This window comes from Triturus cristatus, chromosome 1_1, assembly GCF_964204655.1.
Source record: "Triturus cristatus chromosome 1_1, aTriCri1.1, whole genome shotgun sequence".
Taxonomy (NCBI): Eukaryota; Metazoa; Chordata; class Amphibia; order Caudata; family Salamandridae; genus Triturus; species Triturus cristatus.
In genome coordinates, this window is record NC_140579.1 from 1,269,841,504 (window position 1) to 1,269,869,195 (window position 27,692).

Below are 27,692 nucleotides of genomic sequence, written 5' to 3' on the forward strand. Positions count from 1 at the left end.
TGAGCCACGGGGCCTGCCTCAGAGGTAGCTAAGTCCCCTAGCTTTGGGTCAACCTTTATAAGGAGTGATCTTCTCCTCTCCGCCGCCAGGTCGCAATTTGCATTGCCCAGAAGGCAAATCGCACACTGCGCCCAACCCGCGACTATATCAGTCGACAAAGGGTCCCCAGATTCCTTCGATCGTTCCGCCAGTTGGATAATCTGGGTTAAGGGACCTACCACGTCAAGGAGTTTATCCTGACAATTTCTCCAGGACCTATCTATACCCTTCTTGGGGTCACGCATATATTTGGAAAAAAAGGTACAAAGCTTTTCATCAATCTCCGGGGTATGCGCTACTTTTCCTTTAAGTGAAGGCCGGAGTCATTTGCCCCTCATCCGTGTTCTAACCTCCCTCTCTAGAGACTGGCGAATCTTAGCCACCACGTACTCCGCCACCTTGGCGTCAGGGAACCATTCGGACGACCTGCGATGGTAAATCTACGTGGGCTCAAACATGTCCGAATGTCCCCCGTCCCCGTCCTGGGACTCAGAGGAACGGGAACCCGGGCACCATGGATGACCCGAGTCCTTTACCTCATCGGAGGAGACGTCCCCTTCCGACACACCCTCCCCTTCAAGGGAAAGACCGCCATCGAGGTCCAACATTGGGGCGACCGAGTCACAAGTTTCTCCGGGGTCCTCTTCCTCCCGGCAGGGTGCGTGTTTAATCGTTCGCGTACTCTTAAGGAAGGTGTCTCTCAACTTGTCAAACCCTTCCAAGTGCCCCGTGTGACGCTTCATGGCCTTCCTCCCCTTCCCTTGAGAACCACTGGGACCTGCCCTCGTCGAACCAGGGCCCCCAAACATCCCTGGGATACTTCTGGCTAATTGATCTCCCCTATCCTGCAGGGGGGCCAGCGCCCTCGAGATGGCTTGTGAGTGGGCATGGTCCACCGCAGGAGGGAGGTATTGAGGAGGCCATTCAACTTCAGCCTCCTGAATTGAGGAGTAAAAGTGGTCTTCAGCAGAAGACATTATTAGCAGGGTGAATAAAGAGCACAAAAAACGCCTGAAAGATAAGGCAGGCAGCCCCCTCTCCAATGCTCAAAACGGCGAGGAACAAATCCCAGCCGTCACCGTCTCTCACAGACGAGAGAAAAAAGCAACCAGCAGGTGGTGCTGAGAGCGCGCGATGGGGAAGCACCGCAAGCGGTGTCAAGCGGAGAGAGTTGGATGGGTAAACGGGCCGGCCACTCAGCGCCTGCGCACCCGATCGCGCCTCACAGCCGGCTTAGCGCTCGTCAGAGTTGCCCCCCACCGGCAATGACGCGCGACACGGAATCCCCTCAGTGCGCGAAGAGCTCACCGCGAGGAACTGCGTCTGCGGGAAGAACAAAGCGCTCGGGCAAGAGCCTGCTGCGCTAGTCCACAAACGAGGATACAAGCGATATCAGTATGAACAACAATAACCGCTATGCCACGATATTCAAAAGCCGTCAGATAAGCAAGAAATGAAAGAGTGCCACTTAACTGACGAGCAGTGAAGAAAGAGGAAGCGGAAGGGACGTTATGGCAGTATGTGTGGTGGACTGTCACAAGAGTGGACTGTTGTTACCATACAGACTACCCCTTTGGTTCAAGGGATTTGTAGTCTTTTGTGTTTATTGTGTTTCTTTACGATGTTCTTTTAACCTGCTATACAAAATAAAGTGAAGGAAGATATGCATAATCCTCGCCTCCTTACTGCCATAGAATAACAATCTATTTAAAACCTGTAACAGACTTCTTGACCTTCAATTGAACAGAAAACGTTTTGGAAATACTCCGTGAAGTCCTCAAAAGGTTTTAAGACTTTCGCATAGAGTTTGATTTTGAAACGAAGCAACAGAGATTTATGTTCATTCCTTGGGTCTGCTTAAAAGACTTAAAGGGACCAGAACTATTGATGATACTAGTAATACAAGTACTTTTGTAGTTACTGAGCAATGATAAAACGGGAATCCGTGGCACCAGTAATAATTTAATTCTGAGAACAATTGCAGAATATTAGTGCACTTGTTTCTTTTGTTATTTCTTTCTTTTAGTTTTGAGAATCCTTTAGGGAGTAAAGAGAAGGATAAATCAGGTATGTGAATTTCATATTCAAGGAAAACAAAAAATTGTAAACACACCAAGAAAGTGATGTCCGTGATGTCATAACAACGTATTTTGTAATGTTCTATGAATGTATGCCCAATTGAGAAAAGACAAAAAGAAGATGTTTTGACCTAAAGAAGTAATGTGGGGCATTCACAAATATTGGGTATGTTATATTTAAACTAAGGAATTAGAGAAATATTATATTCCAAGATAGTTCTTGCAAGATTGCAAATGTTATTGTATTTTCTTGATAGGTACAATTACCAGAACATTCACGAGCAGAACACTGAAGCCCAGAATTACTTCATCCATTAAGAGAGACGCTTACTCGACCCCATTGGCGAGTCAGTCTGCAGGAGTCCAGTGTGTTTTCTTTTGTCTCTCATCCCAATTCCCCCGTCCCCCGGGGGCCTATCAGGACGGAAAGTGTATTCCATCCTTGCCTTTCTGGTGGATTCCAGAGGGAGTTGGGAAAACGCAGCATCCAGGAAGGAACAAACCGGAGTACAGGTGGGTGATTTTGTGACAGAAAGCGAAGCCACACTACCCCCTTTTGTTCCTTCTTTGATTCCGTAATTATGGACTTAGGGCAGGATAGCATGGATTCATCTCAGTTGACCATTTTAATTCGTAAACTATCTGAAGAAATGCAGGAACTAACACAGGAAAATAAGACCCTTAGACAAGAACTGGATAGAACCAGAACAGGTTTCAAAAGTTGGAGAGATCCACAACCAGGTGAACATAAACCTATTATTGCTCCCGCTAAGTTTGGTCCGATAGCTTTTACTTCCCCTAGCGCCTCAGGTTCCAACATTGATCAAAATTTGCAGGTCACTGTAGTAACTCCAACCCCAGTACCTTTGGCAAATCCGGAACGATTCACAGGAGATAGTAGTCACTACACCACCTTTATGAGTCAATGTCAATTGCATTTCTTATGCAAACCGCAGGTTTTTACCACAGACATTTCCAGGGTAGCTTTTATCATTTCCTATTTGGGAGGCGTAGCGGCCAACTGGGCTATGACTTTAGTACACACAAACGATCCTTTGTTACACAATTTAGCTGCTTTTAAAACAGCAATGTCCAGTTTATTTGCTAAGCATGTATTTATTCAAGCCTCCGATAAGGAGCTTCTAAATTTTCACCAGGGGTCTAAAGATCTATTAACCTATGTAACTAATTTCAACTGATTGTTATCAGAAACACATTTGCCCGAGGAGAAAACGATATCCTTATTCTATTGGGGTCTTAGAGATGAAATAAAGGATTCTCTGGCGCACATTGTTAATCTGTCAGAGGATTACGCAGAATTTCTAGATCTAGTGGTTAAATTAGATCATAGATTAGGAGAGCGAAAGAGTGAAAGCCCCAGGGGTGATTTAAGAACTTTACACTTTAGAACCGAGAAAAAAGAAACCGAAGATAAAAACACACATGTTGAACCAATGCAGATAGGTGGCCTGAAAGGACTACTTTCTGCAGAAGAAAAAGAGCGCAGACGTAAGGGCAATCTGTGCCTTTACTCTAGTGGCAAGGCTGGCCACTTTACTAAAGATTGTCCAAATAAGGCAAACAAAAAGAAAGCTATAGCATTAACAAATAAATCATCTAGTGGGTCGGAAAACTAGACTTCTCAGAGAAAGAAGAGATTGTTCTCTGAGAACAACTTCAGTACAGGTCTCACAATATGCCACTAATGTTATTAATCGTACCCCGAAACACTTTAGCATTAGGCGAACCTTTATCATAACAACTCAACAAAGACACAGTTTAGTGGTTTTAATTGATTCTGGGGCTACCGGCAATTTTTTTGATTTGGAATTGGCCAGCAAATTAGGAATAACCAGAGTTCCAAAATCTGAACCAGAACCTTTCAGAGCTGTTGACGGCTCAGCTTTATCTTCAGGATTAATTAAGTTTCATACTAAGCCCTTGACCATAGTTGCAGAAAATGGCCACACTGAAGAAACAGTATTTGACTTGATTGATACACCCACTTTTGGTGTCATACTAGGAGTCCCTTGGTTGGAGCTACATAATCCTAAAATAGATTGGATTAAGAGGACAGTTACTTTAGACTCTCCTTATTGCAGAAATCACTGTTATGCAGAAACCTAGGATCCTATAACTCATTTGTGCTGTGCTGCTCTCTTACAAAACACCACAGTTGCCTAGTGAATACCAAGATTATGCTGATGTATTTGATCCTGTCCAAGCAACTGAGCTACCCCCACACAGAGTGTACGACTGCAGGATAGACCTGATCCCTTGTGCAGTCTTACCCTGTAGTAGAATATATGCTCTGAGCCTGAAAATCAATATTTGAGAACCTACTTAGACGAACTGTTGGAGATTAGTTTTATAAGACACTCTACTTCACCAGTCTCTTTGCCTCTCTGTTATGTATGTAAAAATTCTGGTGATTTGAGAGCGGGCATAGATTACCGCGCGGTTAACAAGGCAACAATTAAAAGTCGGTATCCATTGCCCTTAATTCCAGTTTTGTTAAACCAAATCAAGGGATCAAGTATCTACACAAAATTAGATCTCTGGGGCACGTACCATCTTGTCTGTATTAAGGAAGGAGACGAGTGGAAGATTGCTTTTCGTACGAAATACGGTCTATTTGAATATACAGTAATGCCATTCGGTCTCTGCAACGCCCCGGCAGCATTTCAGTACTTCATCAATGAAGTCCTTCATGATTTACTTGATATCTGTGTCATCGTGTATATTGATGACATACTGGTCTTCTCCATGACTGAGGAAGAACATACTAAGCATGTTCGTTCAGTTCTACAAAGATTAAGAGACAATTCATTGTATGTGAAACTCGAAAAGTGTGTATTCAACACTTAGAAAGTCGAGTTTTTAGGTTTTGGCTTTCCCCCGATGGAATAATCATGAACCCAAAAAAGGTTGAAGCAATATTGAATTGGCCCACCTCTTCTTCGGTAAAAGACATTCAGCGAGTACTAGGTTTTGCCAATTTTGATAGACGCTTCATATTCAAATTTTCAGAGATAGTGACACCTATCACTCAATTACTTCGAAAGGGTCAGAAATTCCAATGGAATCAAGACGCAGAAAAGGCCTTTGTAAAATTAAAACAAGCATGTACATCAGCACCCATTCTGATTCACCCAGATCCAGATAAGCCATTTGTTATCGAGGCTGACGCTTCCCAAACTGCGTTGGGAGGCGTATTAATGCAAAAAGATGCTGCAACCGGACACTTACACCCAATTGCCTTCTTCTCGCGCAAACTGTTACCAGCTGAACAGAATTATGCTATTGCAGAACGCGAGTTATTGGCAATTAAGGCAGCTTTTCTTGAATGGAGACATCATCTACTGGGTGCCAAGTACACAATTACCATATTTTCTGATCATAAGAATCTTCAGTTTTTTAGTACAGTTAAGGCACTAACTCCCAGACAGATGCGTTGGTTGCTTTTTTTTTAGCGAGTTCGATTTCATCATAACATACCGACCTGGACAAAAACAACTCCTGTCGGATACCTTGTCTAGATTAGTCTGCGAAAAGGACATGAACGAAACAAAAAATTCACAAAATATAATTCCTCCTGAAAAGATAGTGGCAGTCACACAAGCAGCTTTCTTGATCAAGTTAAATTGGGTGTTCAGACGCTGAATGAAAAACAATGGTTAGCTCAGAAACAAAACATCATACTTGAGGGTTATTTCTTTCATAAAGATAAGCTATTTATTCCTCAAGAAGACTTAACGACAGCAGGTTCTAAATTGGAACCATGATTTAAGTACAGCAGGACATCCTGGAGTTAACAAAACTTTAGAATTATGTCAACGACATTTCTGCTGGAAGAATATTAAACAGGCTGTCCAACGATATGCCCAGTCTGTGCACGACAAAAGTCCTCTCATTCATCCCCCACAGGTCTTTTACAACCATTGCCTATACCCCCACTTTCCTGGCATACAATTAGTTTGGACTTCATCACAGACTTTCACAACGATTTTAGTTGAAGTAGACTTGTTGTCAAAAATGGGACACTTTATTTCCCTGCAAAAGCTACCTACTGCAACAGAATTTAGTGACATTTTTATAAGACATATTGTAAAACTACATGGACTTCCCTGTAAGATAATTTCCGACTGGGGCCTCCTATTCGTTTCAAAGTTTTGGAGTCAGCTGAGCAAAAATGTAGGTATTGAAATAGCACTCTCCTCTGCCTTTCACCCACAGACTGACGGCCAAGCAGAAAAGGTCAACCAGTACCTTGAACAAAGTTTACGGTGTCTAACTTCCACCGTAGTGGCACAGTGGAATGAAGTCCTACAATTAGCAGAGTTTTCATACAACAATAGTTATCACGCAGCCTTAGCTTGTTCACCTTTCTTTTTTACCACTGGCTTACATCCACAATCTATTCCTACCATCCTTCCAGATCTAATACAAACAATGCCTGCAGTGACCGAAAGGTTAAAAGAATTACAAGAATTTCAAGAACAAGCCAAGCGTAGTTTAGCCAAGAATAAACTAATTATCAGTTGACAAACACAGAACACCAGCACCACCTTACAAAGTAGGAGATCTCGTCTTGTTATCAACCTGAAACATTCAGATTGACGGTCCCAAGAAACTAAAACCTAGATTCATTGGCCCCTTTCCCATTAATAAAGTCTTGAATCCAGTTTCCATGAGATTAACCTTGCGCACAGAGTATGCCATTCACCCAGTATTTCATGTATCCCTGCTTAAACCACATGATCCGTCCACACGAAAAGATAATCCTCCTCCACCAATTGTAGTTGGAGATCATATTGAATATGAAGTTAATCGTATAGTTGATGCAAAATGCATACGAGGTCGATTACATTATTTGATTGACTGAAACGGTTATGATGTGTCGGAAAGATCTTGGGAACCAGAATCACATATACATGCCCAAGGTTGGTCAGACCTTTAGGGGGGGAACTGTCAAGTGACAGCTAAACTTGGCTATAATAAAAGCCAATGAATATATTCTTTGAAATATGACTTGAATATTGACTTTTATTTCAGTGGTAATATGCAAGAGTTGGTATCATGTTTTATATTTGTTTAATCATTTAATGTGCCATACAGTTTACTGACACCAATGCATGTTTAATGTCTTGCTAAGACCAATGCTTATTGATGCTAGCACCTTTCCACCTTCAACAATGTTTAAGAACATTAGGCAAATTAGCAGTTCTCTGCTACAGGCGTCTTTGCACGTGTTAACCGTCTTGAAATACACATGTGAAGCACTTGCAAAAAGATGCAGAGCTCGTGCTGCTTTCACGTGCGCACGTGAGGAAAGCTGAAGCCTAACACTATTTAAACCCCACCCACTTCATTACCGATGCTTCGCTTCATTAAGGCGCGCTCACCTGACTTCGGATCTGTGGCAAATCTCCTCACTGCTTCACCCGGCTTCCTTCCCTATCTTCACCCGATCTCTTCGGCTGTGTCCGGAGCAGGGCACAAGTCCTAAAAAAAGAAGTGGGGGGACGCTCCAAGTTAGGTGGTGTCACCGGAAGTGACCTCACAGCCGGAAGTGACGTCACGAGATGGAGTCCCCACTAATTAACAAAGGTTAGAAGGCGATGGGGGCAGGTTCAAAGGGCAAAGGAGAATGTTTACGTTGGAATTAGTCACCGTATTGACACTCAAAGGAGCGGGGAAATTAAAGATGTGCTTGTTCGGTGCGTATTTATTGCCCACAGTAAATTTGCCGGTCTCCGTCTGAAATGCATAAACACATACTGACCTTTTCTAATATAGGGCCACGAGCGCCCGTCTGTCATACTGAACGGCTCCATCAACGTGAAACAACTTAAAGAGCTCTAGTCGCCCTCTCTCGACAATAGAAGGTTAGGTTTGGTGAGTGCTGAGCGCGCGCGCAGGCTCGGGTACCGGCTCCATCTTTTGGGCAGGGTGGACGGCGTCCACCCGGTAAAAACCCGGTAAAATAAGTGGGGGGACGCCGTCCACCCGCGTGGTACCCCGACTCGAGCCCTGGTCCGGAGTAGTTCTTCAGACGCCCCTTCCGGCCATCGTATTTCTGGCTTCCCCAGACAACTCTTCTGATCCCTGCAGAAAAGAAAAGACCATCAACAAAAGAGTTGCCAAGCAACGCTTCGTCAGAACGGTAACGCGTGAACTTTGATACAGCTTTACCAGTAAGAATAACAATCTATTTAAAACCTGTGACAGACTTCTTGACCCTCAATTGAACAGAGAACGTTTTGGAAATACTCCGTGAAGTCCTCAAAAGGTTTTAAGACTTTCGCATGCAGTTTGATTTTGAAACGAAGCAACAGAGATTTATGTACATTCCTTGGGTCTGCTTAAAAGACTTAAAGGGACCAGAACTATTAATGATACTAGTAATACAAGTACTTGTATAGTTACTGAGCAATGATAAAACGGAAATCAGCGGCACCAGTGATAATTTAATTCTGAGAACAATTGCAGAATATTAGTACACTTGTTGTTTCTTTTGTTATTTCTTTCTTTTAGTTTTGAGAATCCTTTTGGGAGTAAAGAGAAAGATAAATCAGGTATGTGAATTTCATATTCAAGGAAAACAAAAAATTGTAAACACACCAAGAAAGTGATGTCCGTGATGTCATAACTACGTATTTTGTAATGTTCTATGAAGGTATGCCCAATTGAGAAAAGACAAAAAGAGGATGTTTTGACCTAAATAAGTGATGTGGGGCATTCAGAGATATTGGGTATGTTATATTTAAACTAAGGAATTAGAGAAATATTATATTCCAAGAAAGTTCTTGCAAGATTGCAAATGTTATTGTATTTTCTTGATAGGTACAATTACCAGAACATTCACGAGCAAAACACTGAAGCCCAGAATCACTTCATCCATTAAGAGAGACGCTTACTCGACCCCATTGGCTAGTCAGTCTGCAGGAGTCCAGTGTGTTTTCTTTTGTCTCTCATCCCAATTCCCCCCTCCCCCGGGGGCCTATCTTGAAGTGTATTTCTGGGTATATCAATGCCATTTAATATTGCTTTTTAGGACATTATTGATTATGATGGGGATGAGGAAGAAAGGTAATGGTCTTTTTATTTATTTACCAGTAATCTTTATTACACTGACCACTCCTCCTCCTCATTGCAGTCCTGCAACGATAGTCTAGTCCTATGTCTACTGGCCCAACTAAAAAACTTGCGACCCCAAAACAAACCATAGGTGAGGCTAGCATTTGTAGATAGAGCAGGGCCGGTCTCACTTGGACAAACTGACAATCTCTAAGTAAAGGAAGAATGTGCTGCCTCTGCAAGGAATCGTAATAGACACAGAAGAACATTAGGTGCAGGGTAACCTGTTCCGAGAAGTTTTAGTGAATCCGGTTTTGAATATCCTCTCGGAAATGCCAGCAACCAGGGAACGATACTCAGACGAAATCTCGTCAAGACAAAACAATGGTATGGTTTGTTGACATAAGAGGAATATGGTTGCAGCTGCGGACCCAAGCTCAATGTAACAAACCTTCTCACCGAGGGTTTAGCTAATTCAGCTTCCTCCCGGAGGCCTTGCCGCCTGTCCATGAACTGCTGTTTAAAATCTCGGATGGCGGTCTTGCCCAAGGGCCTCGGGGTCAAAAACAATTCTGGACAACCAAGACATCTTGTCTGTTCCTTTATGTATTTCAGCCAAGGTATGTGTAGGGCACCCACTAGCGCAATGCAATCCGAGATTATGAGTTGGTTTAAATTTGGGAAGGTTGAGGCCAGATTCTGAGCCAACATAACAACGGGGCAACCGCAATCTGGTCCGAGATATAGCCCACCCCCAATTCTTCATGCAGACTGAAGACGGGGGTAGCAACAGGGACCCCAAGAAGTTTGCGCATAAAGTTATTCTCCAGCCCTTGTATTCCCTTCACATCCTTGTAGCTCCAAATATCACATCCATACATAGCCATAGGAATACATTTAGTGTTATAGACCTTCAATAGTGCAGGGAGGGGCTTTGACCCTAGTCTCTTTGCAAAGTCCAGAGTGGCCCCTGCAGCTCTGGCTAGGACATTCTTTTTAAGTGTTCCTTGCACACATCATGCACCTTTGTCGTCAAAAAGTACCCCTAGGTATGGGAACGTAGATACCTTAGTTAACTCATCCCCATTACAGTAAAATTTGGCCTTGGCCGCCTTTCAAGAGCCTATAGTCACGGCATGAGATTTCTTAAAATTCTTGATTAAGTCTAATGAATTCATAAAATCTATAAAACAGTTTAAAAGTTGTTGCAGGCCTCTTGCAGTTCTAGACAATAAAACCGCATCGTCAGCGTAAAGGAATGCGGGGATCATTTTGGTGCCGGCCCTAGGTATGTCCTTGCAGCATGATATTAAAATGTCCCCCAATTTGTTGATATATAGCGTAAATAGCAGGGGAGCCAAAATGCACCCAGGAGTCTGTCAGACTGCCGTCTTCATTAAACCGTACCGCGGCTGTGGTGTCAGCATGAGCAGTATGCAGAAAGCAGATCAGTTCTGCATCTAGCCCTATATCACGAAGGATCAACCACAGCTTAGACCTATTAACAAGGTCAAAGGCTGAGGTTAGTTCCGTGAAGACCAGATGCAGGACCCCTCCCTTGGCAACAGTATGCGTCCCGATCACCAAATGGAGGTTCAGGCATTGATCTAGTGTCCCTTCCCCCTGCCTGAATCCATATTGGAGATCGGAAATGATATTCGCATGATCAAGCCAGGCTGTGAGGCGATCCAGAACTACTTTCCGCATAATTTTAGCCGCAGAATCTAAGAGCGAAATTGGTCTATAACATGCCGGGTCATCCCGGAGACCCTTTTTAAAAATAGGGACAATGACTGCCTTTGCCCATGACGAGGGGAAGCCATAAACACATGCAGCATTAAAAACATGTGTTAAAATCTTGGCCCAGACTTTAGGGTCAGCCTTATAGAGATCCGCTGGTACCCCATCAGGGCCAGAAGCCTTTCCGCCTGATGTTGAAATAATAGCTTTATAGACCTCATCTGTTCTGAAATGGAGAGGGGAGCTAGCTAGTCCGGGAACTGTATGTCCTACGGTTTCTGCTAAATTGGTATTACTATAAATATTGCCAAAGTGCTGGACCCATTTCTCTGCAGGTATTATACAATCCCTCCTGGAGTTTGACACATTAGAAAAAAGGGAACTGTTAACTACAGACCAAAATCTAGAGCTATCAGACAGGACGCTAACTTGACTAAGCTCCTCCCAGGCATGCTCTCTTAATTGTTTTTTCCTCTTATGAACTGCTAGTTTGTACGCCTTCCTGCAGCTCCTAGTTAATATTCGGTCCCTCGGTTTTTGCTTGACGGCCTTCATTAACTCCTTATGGGCAGCTGAGCAAGTATCATCAAACCACCTTTTTAATTTTGGGCATTTCGCTTTGGTTTTAATCAATAGATTAGAAGCAGCCTGTTTAATGATTGTATCAAAGGCATCTAAAGTAACTCTGTCATGTAATGCCGGGTCCATACATACTTGAAGCTCCGAAGCACAGGTGGTATACAAATTCTCCAAGAAACTCTCTGGGGTGATCTTTTCCCACCTCAACCTTCGTGCTTGGTCTTCGGTACTGATATTTATATTAGTAATTTGGTTCGCAGCCCCTCCCCCCCCCCCCTTTAAGGCAGACGAGAGGAGGAGAACCAGTGTTAAAGGGTTGTGGTCACTAAAACAGTTACAAACAACGTTAAAAATCTGTACAGCCGGTATTAATAAAGCAGATAAAAAAATATAATCAATTGTACTTGATCTACCGTTACCTACGTAGGTAGGGACCCGGACAGAAATCTCTGATTGCTGTAAACAATGCAGATTGTAAGCAGAGAGCAAACCTTCTAAGAAAATGCCTGAAGGTGTGTGCTCAAAGTGGTTTGACACCTGCAAATCGTCTTCCTCCTCCAACATTGAGGGACAGTTAAGACAGCATTTTCGAATGTTAAAATCCCCCAGAATTAGCGTGTCATAGTAAACTTGGCTTCCTTCCCCATAATTTTTCATTAAATCTTCTAAGGCCAGAAGGTGTTTGGTCTCATAAATTCCGGAGAAGAAATTATAAAAATTCACCACTAACAAGGTGGTAAGGTTCTTTCCTGACAATTCCACTGCTAACGCATGGGGTGATGGAGAATCAATCAATTTGGCTCTATGACAAAGTTTGAGACTGAACATTAAAAGAAGACCCCCCCTTAGCTCGGCCCATGTTAGACTGGATTGCGTGTTTGCAAAACGAGGTAAAGCCATTGATGGAGCAGGTAAAACAAAATGTTGCATACCTCCTCTAATTTGCATGAAATTAATTACGTAATCATTCTAATTTTAATTTGCAATAACCTGTTTGCAGTGAAAATTTATAAATCAACTTTGCACCTTGATAAACACGAGATGCACTAAAATGCTAATTGCATGGCAGAACAATTAATTCATTAACTATGGTACGCAAACTAATCATAGATTGTCAAAATACAAAGGAGCGGTAGTAGCGTCTAACAGATCGCACCTCAGAGAACAGTGTATAATCAGACTGAGCAGTTAAAGTAGTGTTCTTGATTTTCCTTATCGTAGATGACAAACAAGCAATTAGTTGTGGTGCCACTCAAGGTTACAAATGCACCCTACTACCTTGGGTGCATGAACGTCTCGCACCGAATGGGAACTCCAAAGCCCCCGCCGCAGAATTTCGGCAGTTCTACATGGGGCCTATCATAGCCCACATGGGGATTGAATAATGGCTACTTACAACAAGAGAAACTAAAGGTTTAACACTTTCATTGAACTAATAAGATTATAACAGGGGCTAATACTTCTTTGTAACTTGTCTATCAGGCTTTGGAAAAATGAAAGATTGTACTATAACTTGAGACATTGCATATACACAGGTTTTATGATAAACTTTTTCGGAATCACTTGTTAGGTGGATTTCCGGACTTCCAATTCGTGGGATAGGCGGACTTCGCCCTTTTCCAAATCAAGAAAACATCGGTCGTATCGTGGCCGCGTTTGGTATCTAATCTTAAGAAATAGTATCCATCAATTCCAGAAAACATTCTTCGTTGAAAGCCTTGAGGAAGTCACCGGATGTGACGAAACACGTGCCGGCTGTTGTGCTGTTGGATCAAGACTATAGAGCCTCAAACATCTTTTACAATTAGCCTTCTAATTGTTATGTCTTTTTGAAAGAATAGAGGGTCTCTATGGTTTTTGTTTGAAAATTGTGATGTACTAATTTATTGCTTTGCTTAAATTAAAAAAAACATATTTTTTACGAATCCATCTTTGCTTGTTATCAGTGACATATTGAGAAAATGAAATGTATGTTTGCTTATAAAGGTTGGACGTAAGGGAAAATAGATATCACTTTTTGATTCCCGGGGTACTTGTATTATATATTATAATCATAGATTGTGGTGAAATAGAAAATTGCATGATTATGTTGCTTTGTGATTGTTTGTGCTTTTAAAATCATCAAATGGTAAGTATTATCGCTTTAAATGTTGCTACGGCTAGGAAAATACTAATATACATTGGGATTAGTGTGGGTTTAAACATTAGAATCTTCATTTCTATATTTTAATTACTGTTATGTCTATTTTTGCTTAAGTTGGCATTCAGGCCTACTAGGCCGCAGTACCCAAGATGACGTTCTCTGAAGCAGATGCCACCATGTGAGCGCGATGATTTCTGCGTATGTCCGGATGCCTCTGGAGATCACCAAATAACCCAAACTCTTGACACCGTGTTCCCTGTCAAGGATAGGGACTTGTTCGCCTGCCAACAGATGATTATGTGGGAACAGCGGAAAGGACAATAAAGAACCCGTGTAATACAACTTCTTCACCTTGGAAAAGTTACATTCACTGCTCTCGCCTGGGAGCCAAAACCGAAACATAATACATTTGTGCCTTCCTATCCCAAGTCATCATGAAGAACCAGTTTTGCCCTGGGAAACTTATAATAACCTACAGATAACATCGAACTTTCCAATCAGAACATTTTCTCTGCCCCTAATTGTCGCCAAATGTTGTATGAAGTAATGGGAAAGAGGGTATAAAATGGCCCTCATCTGTCATAGGGAGAGATCTCTTTGGGTTTTGTTCCCGATTGTTCGAGGCGTTGGTTTGCATTGGGCTTGTTGGCGTTTTGGAAACGAGATTTGCTGTGTATCATATAATTTGCCTGCTGGTTTGATTCCTCGGTGTGGGTCAGACAGTCTGTCCTGGGGATTGTACCTGAGAATGCGGATAACTCTCTTTTGATCAGGAGCCGTCTTCATTTGCAAATTGGTAATTAATTGACCGAGTTTTTCTACATTCATTTTTATTTACTAAATTTTTGATTTCTCTTTAAATAAAACTAAAATTTTCATTATGAGCTGTAGTGAATAAATGCAAACGTAAAGAAATTTATTATTAGATAAACAAAATTGAAACAATAAGAAATTAGTTTGTGGTTCTTTAATTAATTACAGAAAATTCCAAATGTTTCCTAGGCTTTAATTGTGTTTTAGCTGGTTCTAATTCACCATCAACCAGTCCAACTAATTGGTCCATCGACCAAGTAGTGGAGTGCCTTGATGTTAAGGTCAGGATTCTGAAGATGTTTATGTATAAAATGTATATAATGTAAAGCAAATTAATCCTGATAGGTAATAAGGTACCAGCGCTTTTCTCCTGTGTACAGATTCGAGTTAGATTTTTTGAATAATGAGTGTGTGTTGGTGTTATGGGCCCCACCAATGAATGAGTGTATGGATGAGTTGTTGTGATTAAGAATCTGTGACATAGGGAGAATATGTAGATCTTGTCCACGGTGCTGCATCTCCATCAAGATAAAAACAATCATTGGGCTCCCAGGTCTCTTGTAAAGCAATAATATGGTGTTTGGCAAGAAAGTGTACCCAAGAAATATCACCCTTCTTTGACCTAAGCCCAGCTATATTCCAGGACAATACCTTAGTTGAAACATCTTTGGAAATAATTGGAATAGGGGTAGAGTTAGGGAGACAGCTATTATTGGTTCAATATGAGCTTTCGGTAGAGACTTCTTAACCTGTGTTGTCCCTGCTACCGTTGCCAGTCAATCATTTGCATCAAGTCACTGAGGGTTAGCTAATGGTAGATATCGATTTGTTAATGGTAGTGTAGTGTTCGAACTTCTATCTTGGGGATGTGTAACCAACTTAAACGGCATCTGCCAGCCATTCGTCTGCCAATCACAGTTTACTAGGGAATGTTTAAAAGGATATAAAGTTTGAAGTGAGACTATTCTAATTTTAGATTTGGTACCATTCTTATGTTGACAGTCTACTAATGCTTTGGCTCGCATGGGGTGCCTGAAATTGACAATTATGCAATCCCCCTCAGTGTTTTTCCCAGTCCCGTGACCAATCCAACCCACCCTTCTGGCCATAATAATGTCAGGAGAAATATTTAAGCCATTAGTCACATTATTGTTACACCAATGAGTGGTGTTGTGTATGAGATCCAATGAGGTTTCCTTGGTTCCAGATGTAAGTGGAGGAACCCCCAAAAGCACAGCTACTAAGGGCGCTGATTGGGGTGGGAGATAAGTATACATTTGTTTGCAGTCGTTACCAGTTTGTGGTGAACTAAGGTATGTGTAGATAGCGGGTCCTCATTAACAATATCCTGCACTTCCTGATGGACTACCTGGGATGCAGTGACCCCCCCCCCCCCCCCGGAATGTAGTCAATAATGGTATTACTAGGATAAGACATACCCGCTTGGGCTTGAGTACTGATTGCCCGATGTACTTGGGTGCTGCCAACCTGGGGTATATGAGCTGAACCAGTAGGCGCCCCCCCTCCCTCCGGCTGCTATGTAATGCCCAGAAAAACTGTTATTATGTATGGAAACAAAAGAATCACATTTTGACTTAATTCCTTCTAATTTGGAAATTACAGGTACTAACAAGGCTTTAGTCATAGTCTTTAGCCTTGCAAAAAGGCTGTCCAACAGCAGTGGCAGTTTTAATTCAGCCGGTGGCGGAGTTGTTTTTGTTCGCGGAGACTTTCTCAAACCTTTGCTTCCGCCAGTTCGTTTTCTCTTGGTCGAGGGGCAATCCAGATCATCACCTGCTGTTAGGGTGGCTATGGAAATACCAGTAGGTGAGTCCCGGTCGCCCATTTGGCCTTCCGACAATATGATTAGGGGTGTGGTAGAACATATTTCTTCTGTTGGGACACTGTTTTCCTCCTGAATTAAACCGCGCCCAGCATTACCCAGTGCTATTTTCTTAGTCTCCAGGGACAGTCTTTTCTCAGTTAGGGCTATCTTCTTTGTTATGGCATTAGCCGCCCTAGTTAAGAAGGAGTCTATCGTCCCGACTGGGCCTACAGCATTTGTCCCAGAGGGTCCCCCAACAGCTAATTTCCTTTTACCCATTACCCGCTAGTCAGGAATCACTTTGGCTTAATATAGCCCACAGTACCAAGTCTGAACACTTCCGCTACAGGATAGAGACAACAGGAGTCACTTCTTAAACTTAGAGACTAGTGGCCTGGGGGCTACGTAATGCTAAAAGTTAGGTAGTAAAATTATAACTAAATGGAACACAGTCACCACAGAAAGTAAAGGTCATGCGAGTACCTTGCGGGCTTTATGTAGGAATGGGTGTAAGTGAAAGACCTAGCGCTCCAACAAGATTCCACCGTATTAACAACTGATCCCACAAAGAGTGTCTGCGGTGCTATCAGACTAAGGGAATACCACCCCAATCCCCAAACGGCTCAATCATAGATTGATTCAACTGATTACTTATGTCGATGCACACGCAATTTTTAAAGAAAATATGACAGTAATTGAGAGAGAAACAATATTCATTCGGGCTTCCAATCTTCTTTAATTCTCAATAGAATCTTCCACTCCCAACGCATTTCGGCGCTGTAGGGATTAACCCAAACGACTTCCTCAGGGCTGGAAGCAATACAAATAACAATAATGGAATCTACAATATCTGTATACCAAATAAACTAAGAAAGCCCAATGTACAAACTGGTGTAGAGTAAAGAACTAAAGTGCATATCAGAAACATATAAAAAAAACATATCAAAAAACATATCAAAAATCACGCGGACCCTTTACAAGTGCTCAATTATTATACACACTATTCACACATCTCTATAGTGTTTTTAACATGCAGTGGTCCATAAGTAACCATATTTTTTTTGTATTATTAATAAACATAACCTAAAGGTCCTATTGGATGTTACTGGATACAGTCGAGAACACAAAAAGATATACTCTACCCTTGTTATTAAAGAATGTACAATGTATCATAAATTTAAATGCAAGCAAAATGACACTCTGGCTGAATCAAGATCATATGACATATACATACATATAGAAACCCAAAAATTTATAAAAAGACAAAAAGAACTAGTATTACAGAATTTTTCTCTTTTTTTATTTTATTATTGGTTCTTTTTTTTATATATAAAAAGTTGTTAAATTCTTTTCCAAAGTGATCACAATGTATAGATCAAATTTTTTTTTGTATTTTGAACACACACAATATATATCAAAAGTTCATACATCAACCAGCTACAAATAGTTATACAAAAAAAAGGAACAAATATAATACACAACAGAATAAAGAAAAACAGGTTCCCAGTCAGAAAAGGGAAATTTAATCAGACATACATTCATTCAAACCCAAGACAAGCCTTCCTCACATAAACACATAAATCATTCAGGAAAAAACCAAAAGCACTCATAGGCCCCACCCAAAACAATGGAATAAAGAATCCAAGAAGATTCTAATAGTTGGTCAAGGCAAGTGTATGGATATTTTTTGAAATACACAAATCCAATCAAGGGAGTAGAGGGGCCCTGTTCAACAACGCCGACGCGCGTTTCGGTGAGACAACTCCGAATAGGGAGTACCACCTTCTTCAGGGCGTAACGTAACAAAGAGTACCAAAGAGACGGGACCTGTCACAACAAATAAGATGAAAAAAGGTAAATTAGGTGTCTATATATATATAAAAAATTATATATGTAACAACAGAGAACGACCAATTTATGAATATAATCCAGACAGAGTGTCAATCATAAAATTGATAGAAATACTATTCTTTTCAATTCAAATGTAAATACACAGGCACCGATAACCAAATCAAGGACTAAGGACGGATAAGAGAAGAAAAGAAAGGAAAAAACTATAAAGAATACATAAAGAACGTTATGCGATGGCTGCATATAAAGGAACAAAGGGGTACACAAAAAAATCTTACCTGCGTTGATAAGAAGAAACTGTTCAACACAAATATTTTCTAGATGGAATTCCACAGGAACAGAGGAACCACTTCCAGATCCAAAAATAAAAATTGTTAAAAATAAAGAATAGCAGACAGATATGCATCTCAAAGCAATAGCGATAGAGACAAATCAATAATAGGAAAAAAAACACACGCAACAAAAAGGGTTTACAACAGTGCGCCACCGTTGAGGTAATAGCAATATTTACCAAAACAAAACTGCTGCTTTAAAATTAAGCGTTACAACAAACAATTGATGGACGGAATGCTGACAATGCAGACATTCTCCCCCAGTCAAGAGATCTGGGTTAAATCCATTGTTCTTTTGCCCACTACACCACCCCAGTTTAGACATGGCCATATGCAAATCAGTTTTGACCCTGTGCCTCATGGGAACAGTCCAGACCGAACTGCCAAGCCATGTCTTCCCTGGACCGGAATCAAGCATCCTAGGACCGGTTTCTGGCTATCAGCCGTCATCAGCCAGGATAGCTAGACTCCAGTGGCGTAGTGAGCACGGGTCCCACGTCTGGGAATACCCATCCCACTTAGGGCAAAAAGCGTTACAACAAACAATTGATGGACGGAATGCTGACAATGCAGACATTCTCCCCCAGTCAAGAGATCTGGGTTAAATCCATCGTTCTTTTGCCCACTACACCACCCCAGTTTAGACATGGCCATATGCAAATCAGTCTTGACCCTGTGCCTCATGGGAACAGTCCAGCCCGAACTGCCAAGCCATGTCTTCCCTGGACCGGAATCAAGCATCCTAGGACCGGTTTCTGGCTATCAGCCGTCATCAGCCAGGATAGCTAGACTCCAGTGGCGTAGTGAGTACGGGTCCCACGTCTGGGAATACCCATCCCACTTAGGGCGAAAAGCGTTACAACAAACAATTGATGGACGGAATGCTGAATGTGGGCAAAAGAACGATGGATTTAACCCAGATCTCTTGACTGGGGGAGAATGTCTGCATTGTCAGCATTCCGTCTATCATTTGTGTGTTGTAACGCTTTTCGCCCTAAGTTGGATGGGTATTCCCAGACGTGGGACCCGTGCTCACTACGCCACTGGAGTCAAGCTATCCTGGCTGATGACGGCTGATAGCCAGAAACCGGTCCTAGGATGCTTGATTCCGGTCCAGGGAAGACATGGCTTGGCAGTTCGGGCTGGACTGTTCCCATGAGGCACAGGGTCAAGACTGATTTGCATATGGCCATGTCTGAACTGGGGTGGCGTAGTGGGCAAAAGAACGATGGATTTAACCCAGATCTCTTGACTGGGGGAGAATGTCTGCATTGTCAGCATTCCGTCTATCATTTGTTTGTTGTAACGCTTTTCGCCCTAAGTGGGATGGGTATTCCCAGACGTGGGCCCGTGCTCACTACGCCACTGGAGTCAAGCTATCCTGGCTGATGACGGCTGATAGCCAGAAACCGGTCCTAGGATGCTTGATTCCGGTCCAGGGAAGACATGGCTTGGCAGTTCGGGCTGGACTGTTCCCATGAGGCACAGGGTCAAGACTGATTTGCATATGGCCATGTCTAAACTGGGGTGGCGTAGTGGGCAAAAGAACGATGGATTTAACCCAGATCTCTTGACTGGGGGAGAATGTCTGCATTGTCAGCATTCCGTCTATCATTTGTTTGTTGTAACGCTTTTCGCCCTAAGTGGGATGGGTATTCCCAGACGTGGGACCCGTGCTCACTACGCCACTGGAGTCAAGCTATCCTGGCTGATGACGGCTGATAGCCAGAAACCGGTCCTAGGATGCTTGATTCCGGTCCAGGGAAGACATGGCTTGGCAGTTCGGGCTGGACTGTTCCCATGAGGCACAGGGTCAAGACTGATTTGCATAAGGCCATGTCTGAACTGGGGTGGCGTAGTGGGCAAAAGAACGATGGATTTAACCCAGATCTCTTGACTGGGGGTGAATGTCTGCATTGTCAGCATTCCGTCTATCATTTGTTTGTTGTAACGCTTTTCGCCCTAAGTGGGATGGGTATTCCCAGACGTGGGACCCGTGCTCACTACGCCACTGAAGTCAAGCTATCCTGGCTGATGACGGCTGATAGCCAGAAACCGGTCCTAGGATGCTTGATTCCGGTCCAGGGAAGACATGGCTTGGCAGTTCGGGCTGGACTGTTCCCATGAGGCACAGGGTCAAGACTGATTTGCATATGGCCATGTCTGAACTGGGGTGGCGTAGTGGGCAAAAGAACGATGGATTTAACCCAGATCTCTTGACTGGGGGAGAATGTCTGCATTGTCAGCATTCCGTCTATCATTTGTTTGTTGTAACGCTTTTCGCCCTTAGTGGGATGGGTATTCCCAGACGTGGGACCCGTGCTCACTACGCCACTGGAGTCAAGCTATCCTGGCTGATGACGGCTGATAGCCAGAAACCGGTCCTAGGATGCTTGATTCCGGTCCAGGGAAGACATGGCTTGGTAGTTCGGGCTGGACTGTTCCCATGAGGCACAGGGTCAAGACTGATTTGCATATGGCCATGTCTGAACTGGGGTGGCGTAGTGGGCAAAAGAACGATGGATTTAACCCAGATCTCTTGACTGGGGGAGAATGTCTGCATTGTCAGCATTCCGTCTATCATTTGTTTGTTGTAACGCTTTTCGCCCTAAGTGGGATGGGTATTCCCAGACGTGGGACCCATGCTCACTACGCCACTGGAGTCAAGCTATCCTGGCTGATGACGGCTGATAGCCAGAAACCGGTCCTAGGATGCTTGATTCCGGTCCAGGGAAGACATGGCTTGGCAGTTCGGGCTGGACTGTTCCCATGAGGCACAGGGTCAAGTCTGATTTGCATATGGCCATGTCTGAACTGGGGTGGCGTAGTGGGCAAAAGAACGATGGATTTAACCCAGATCTCTTGACTGGGGGAGAATGTCTGCATTGTCAGCATTCCGTCTGTCATTTGTTTGTTGTAACGCTTTTCGCCCTAAGTGGGATGGGTATTCCCAGACGTGGGACCCGTGCTCACTACGCCACTGGAGTCAAGCTATCCTGGCTGATGACGGCTGATAGCCAGAAACCGGTCCTAGGATGCTTGATTCCGGTCCAGGGAAGACATGGCTTGACAGTTCGGGCTGGACTGTTCCCATGAGGCACAGGGTCAAGACTGATTTGCATATGGCCATGTCTGAACTGGGGTGGCGTAGTGGGCAAAAGACCGATGGATTTAACCCAGATCTCTTGACTGGGGGAGAATGTCTGCATTGTCAGCATTCCGTCTATCATTTGTTTGTTGTAACGCTTTTCGCCCTAAGTGGGATGGGTATTCCCAGACGTGGGACCCGTGCTCACTACGCCACTGGAGTCAAGCTATCCTGGCTGATGACGGCTGATAGCCAGAAACCGGTCCTAGGATGCTTGATTCCGGTCCAGGGAAGACATGGCTTGGCAGTTCGGGCTGGACTGTTCCCATGAGGCACAGGGTCAAGACTGATTTGCATATGGCCATGTCTGAACTGGGGTGGCGTAGTGGGCAAAAGAACGATGGATTTAACCCAGATCTCTTGACTGGGGGAGAATGTCTGCATTGTCAGCATTCCGTCTATCATTTGTTTGTTGTAACGCTTTTCGCCCTAAGTGGGATGGGTATTCCCAGACGTGGGACCCGTGCTCACTACGCCACTGGAGTCAAGCTATCCTGGCTGATGACGGCTGATAGCCAGAAACCGGTCCTAGGATGCTTGATTCCGGTCCAGGGAAGACATGGCTTGGCAGTTCGGGCTGGACTGTTCCCATGAGGCACAGGGTCAAGACTGATTTGCATATGGCCATGTCTGAACTGGGGTGGCGTAGTGGGCAAAAGAACGATGGATTTAACCCAGATCTCTTGACTGGGGGAGAATGTCTGCATTGTCAGCATTCCGTCTATCATTTGTTTGTTGTAACGCTTTAAAATTAAGGCAGTAAGGAAAGAAAGATTACCTAGGGATCGTGGAAGATCAAATCTGCAGAACTAATTTACGACAGCTGGACCTTAACGGAAACATGCTTCATTTTATCTCTCTCCTTTCCTTATTCTATTTGTCAACGCAGAACTGTTTCAACGGACACTCTCCTGGAGCCTAAAATAAAACATATCAAATAAAAAAGTACTAATATGCAAGAAAGGCGATACGTATGCTTTGATAGACAAAAAGGCATCACTTAAAGGCAAATACGCGTTTAAAGACAGCGATATAACCAATCAGATAAAATGAAAATAGATGCCCGATAAGGTATAAAGGGCTCACCTGGCATCCAGGTAGATTCCAGCGAGTTCACTCAGATAATATTAGATGGCTAAAGAATCAAAGAAGCGTTTTCAAAGCAGTAGAAGAAATAACAGGTGCTAAAGCAACAGAAAAAGACACAAGTTCAGTAAAAAAGGAATACTGAAATAAATAAGCAGACACACAAAAATATATGTATGAGGCTAAAGAAAAAGCCATACATCAAATAAAAATAGCTTAAAGGATAAACACCGCGTCGAAAAACGATCGGCCAGCGTCTGGGTAACAAGGATCAACGGAAAAAGGTCGCAGACAGGAGAAACTCTGCCGGGGTCAGATATTTAAACCCTTCAAGAAGCCCCGCCTAAGACGTGGACGAATCAAATTAGGGGGCGTGCCAAAAGGCACAAATCACGATGGCCGATATACACTGACAGAGAGGCAGACCTATCTGAGGACGGGTATTAAAATCCTCCAAGCACATCATGGCCTAAAAAAACGGGTCAAAATCAAAAATCAACCGTGTGCCCAGCAAACAATATTGAAAACAAAAGAGCATTAAAGCAATATTGAAAACAAAAAACCATGTGAATAAAAAACAAAAAAATATATATAAGATAAACACACACCAAATGAAACCAATATACCCATGACGATAACGAAAACGATGAAAAAAACGATGAAGACACAATAAAGACAAATAAAAAGAGAATATATAGAATTATCTATCAATTGTAAATACAGGAGGATCCTACAAGATTGCATTTTCCCATGGAAGGGATTCATTGAGGCCCTTGTCCTTAGTATCAAGGACAAAAATCCAGAAAACCTCACGTTTTTGACGCGTGTTGTCAGGATTCGAGCCCTTCTGAGGTCACATTTTTTCAAGTATTATCCAACGTAGATCGTCTTCCTTGTGCTCCTTTTCCATCCAGTGGCCCACTAGTGGCGCTGCGTGTCTAAGCCGTCTGATGTTGGATTTATGCTCTCCAACTCGAACACTGACCTCCCTCGAGGTTTCACCAACATAGGTCAGCGAACAAGGATATTGAATAGCGTAAATACAATTGGACGTCCTGCAGTTGGTCATCTCTTTTAGTTCAGCAGTAAAGCCATTGACACAGATAGAGATACCAACCATCGCATTGGCACATGCATGGCATGTGCCGCATTTATGATTTCCTCTCACAGGGGAAGCACCTTCGATCGATTTTTGTAGCCATGTTTTCTGGTCAGAAGCTTTAGCTTTAACCAATAGATTCCTAAGATTTTTGTTTCTGCGAAAAGCAAAAACTGGTTTGGGCAAAGAAGATGTTTGTTCACCCAAATTCAACAGATGCCATTCAGAGTTGATAATTTGGAGGTAATCCTCCATAATGCAGAAGCGATGAAGCAGAAATTCATCAACAGGGGGTACCCTCCGAGGTTAGTCAGAAACGCCTTAAAAAGGGCACGTTTCTATAACCGCGATTCCATGTTCCAAAGTAAATCTCAGGAACCCACAGACAAACTTGTCTGTGTGACTAAACATTCGCCATTCAACAATAAGATCAGACAAATTATCAACTCTGAATGGCATCTGTTGAATTTGGGCGAACAAACATCTTCTTTGCCCAAACCAGTTTTTGCTTTTCGCAGAAACAAAAATCTTAGGAATCTATTGGTTAAAGCTAAAGCTTCTGACCAGAAAACATGGCTACAAAAATCGATCGAAGGTACTTCCCCTGTGAGAGGAAATCATAAATGCGGCACATGCCATGCATGTGCCAATGTGATGGTTGGTATCTCTATCTGTGTCAATGGCTTTACTGCTGAACTAAAAGAGATGACCAACTGCAGGACGTCCAATTGTATTTACGCTGTTCAATGTCCTTGTTCGCTGACCTATGTTGGTGAAACCTCGAGGGAGGTCAGGGTTCGAGTTGGAGAGCATAAATCCAACATCAGACGGCTTAGACACGCAGCGCCTCTAGTGGGCCACTGGATGGAAAAGGAGCACAAGGAAGACGATCTACGTTGGACAATACTTGAAAAAATGCGACCTCAGAAGGGCTCGAATCCTGACAACACGCGTAAAAAACGTGAGGTTTTCTGGATTTTTGTCCTTGATACTAAGGACAAGGGCCTCAATGAATCCCTTCCATGGGAAAATGCAATCTTGTAGGATCCTCCTGTATTTACAATTGATAGATGATTCTATATATTCTCTTTTTATTTGTCTTTATTGTGTCTTCATCGTTTTTTATCGTTTTTGTTATCGTCATGGGTATATTGGTTTCATTTGGTGTGTGTTTATCTTATATATATTTTTTTGTTTTTTATTCACATGGTTTTTTGTTTTCAATATTGCTTTATTGCTCTTTTGTTTTCAATTTTGTTTGCTGGACACACGGTTGATTTTTGATTTTGACCCGTTTTTTTAGGCCATGATGTGCTTGGAGGATTTTAATACCCGTCCTCAGATAGGTCTGCCTCTCTGTCAGTGTATATCGGCCATCGTGATTTGTGCCTTTTGGCACGCCCCCTAATTTGATTCGTCCACGTCTTAGGCGGGGCTTCTTGAAGGGTTTAAATATCTGACCCCGGCAGAGTTTCTCCTGTCTGTGACCTTTTTCCATTGATCCTTGTTACCCAGACGCTGGCTGTAAGACCTGGGGTCTCCAGGCCCTAAGGGGGTAACGTGACACGAGCGGCTGGGCACCCAAAGGCTTGTGTGTAAAGCGACCATACAACACACACATCCACTGAAGTCAGGAACGCACACAATAAGGGACGCCACACTGTAGAGATTTATGTAAATAACTCAAGTTTATCCAAGCAGTTCGAGATAAATGCAGTTCATGGGATAACAAGGCAATTCATAAGATATATATGCACTTCAGGAGATATAAATTCAGTTAAGGAGATGACAATGGCAATTCACTTATGTCAGCGTTTGATCCGCCAGCACCATATTCACCAGTATGATATTCACCAGTATGATATTCACCAGTACGATATTCACCAGTATGATATTCACCAGTATGATATTCACCAGTACCTTGTATATTTTACTCCCCGTGGTAGGGTTTGGGGATTGTAGCGCCACTCCTAGGGGCGTGCAGGGACCCAGGGCAGACCTCGCGGGCCTACCGCTACCTTGGGACAAATCTGACTAACACCTTCAGAGCAGAGCATTAGAACATAGCGCCACTCGTAACCAGCACGCAGTGCATACTTCAGAGCAGAGCATTAGAACGTAGAGCCACTCGTAACCAGTACACAGCGAATACTTCAGCACTGAGCATTAGAACATAACGCTACTCATAATCAGTAAGCAGTGAATACGTCAGCACTGAGCATTAGAACATAACGCTACTCGTAATCAGTAACAATGAATACTTCAGAACGGAGCATTTCGAACATAGCGCTTCTCGTAATCAATAGCAAGGAATACTTCAGAACGGAGCATTTAGAACAGAGCGCTACTCGTAATCAATAGCAAGGAATACTTCAGAACGGAGCATTTAGAACATAGCGCTTCTCGTAATCAATAGCCATGAATACTTCAGAGCGGAGCATTTAGAGCATAGCGCTACTCGTAATCAATAGCAAGGAATACTTCAGAAGGGAGAATTTAGAACAGAGCGCTTCTCGTAATCGGTAGCAATGAGTACTTCAGAACGGAGCAGTTCACGGAGCACCACGAGTCGCACGGAGCGAGCCTCTCGTACTCCGGTGCAGTTCGGGAGACACAAAGTTCCTGAATCGTCAGTGGGGAACAAGGGGCGAATCCCTCGGAGGGGTCTCTCTGTCGTGGTGACCAGGGGACTCCCACGGAGAGGGATCCCGGGCTCAGGGTGCGGTGTGGCTCCCAGCCTGTAGGGGGCACACCGGGGTCAGTCCCAAGCCTCCGGGCTTACCTTGCTCGACGTCGGGGGGCATCCACACTGGCTCCGCAGTCCGCAGGCGATCCTGTTGCGACGGGGGCCGGCCACGGCCTCACGCACCTTCACCACAGCTGCGACGGCAGCGACGGGGCCCCCGGGCTTCTCCTCGGGCCTCGGGACGATGAGGGGCACTCTTCCGGCCTTCGGGCCGCAGCGGTGAGCGCGCTTCAGCCTCCGCGCCACGGGGGGGGGGGCTCAAATTAGGCTGGGGGGCTCAGCGCTCAACGAAGCACGCTGCCGGGGATCCCAGGCCTGGTCAGGGAGCGCAGGGGTCACAGCGCTAAGACCTGGTTGATCCTCAGCGATACCACAATTGGTTAGGTAGGTAGTTTCTAGGTTCAGTCTGGACACGCAGTCTCAGCATTCAGTTCTGGCAATCAGTTGCTCTTGAAAGTCTTGATGGCGCAGATGTATCTGGCGCCCTTAAGGGGTTCTGTTACAGGGGGGTAGGGGGTGAGTTGGCGACTAGGTCCTTCCTAGTCAGGCTGGGCAGAGGTTCCCTGGGTCCTCCTACTGCTGGGCAAGATCAGTGGGTTTCACAGGATCCCTCACTCACTTAAGAGGCAGCACCTAAATCCATTCACTCTCAGAGGCATAAGTCCCTGGCTAGGCCCTACCGCCTACACTCCTGCGTGGATTCTCCAGCTCTGCTTTACCCCACTGGCCAACTGACTAGAAAAAGTTCCCACTCTCACTTATGTATCCCTAGGTCAGGTGACCTCTAGCCAAGGCGGCAAAAGTAAAACCACACCTCCCTTCTAGAAGGTTCCAGCACATTCCAGGAGCTTCCCCATTGTACCTATGGGACAAAAAAGGCGGGCTGGTGTTGCAACATTGTTGTGGGGTTCCAGCCAGCTCCTGGCAGCTAGGGTGCTACTAATAAAGACCACTCTGCAGTAGCAGGGGCCTGTGGCAGCCATCTTGGGAGAAGGGAGCACCTGCACCTTAACACTGGTTGGCAATGAAAAGGCGCCCGGAGACCTAAGTCCAACATCAAAATGAGGGTGGAAAAATGAGGCACGATCAAAAATAAATGGGGAGACCACCCTAGGGCTGACAGGTCCAACACG

General features: G+C 43.8%; 1 protein-coding gene across 1 annotated transcript in view; it reads left to right on the forward strand.

Moving 5' to 3' along the window:
• Positions 1–14,537, forward strand: part of LOC146871937 (uncharacterized) — a 98,175-nt gene extending 83,638 nt beyond the window's left edge. Inside the window, exons 2-4 of the mRNA XM_085652209.1 lie at positions 2,375–2,630; positions 8,655–8,695; positions 13,774–14,537. Coding sequence (XP_085508335.1) covers positions 2,375–2,630; positions 8,655–8,695; positions 13,774–13,793 — 317 coding nt within the window. The 3' untranslated portion in view covers positions 13,794–14,537. The remainder of the gene's footprint in view (positions 1–2,374; positions 2,631–8,654; positions 8,696–13,773) is intronic.
• The last annotated feature ends 13,155 nt before the right edge of the window (positions 14,538–27,692 follow it).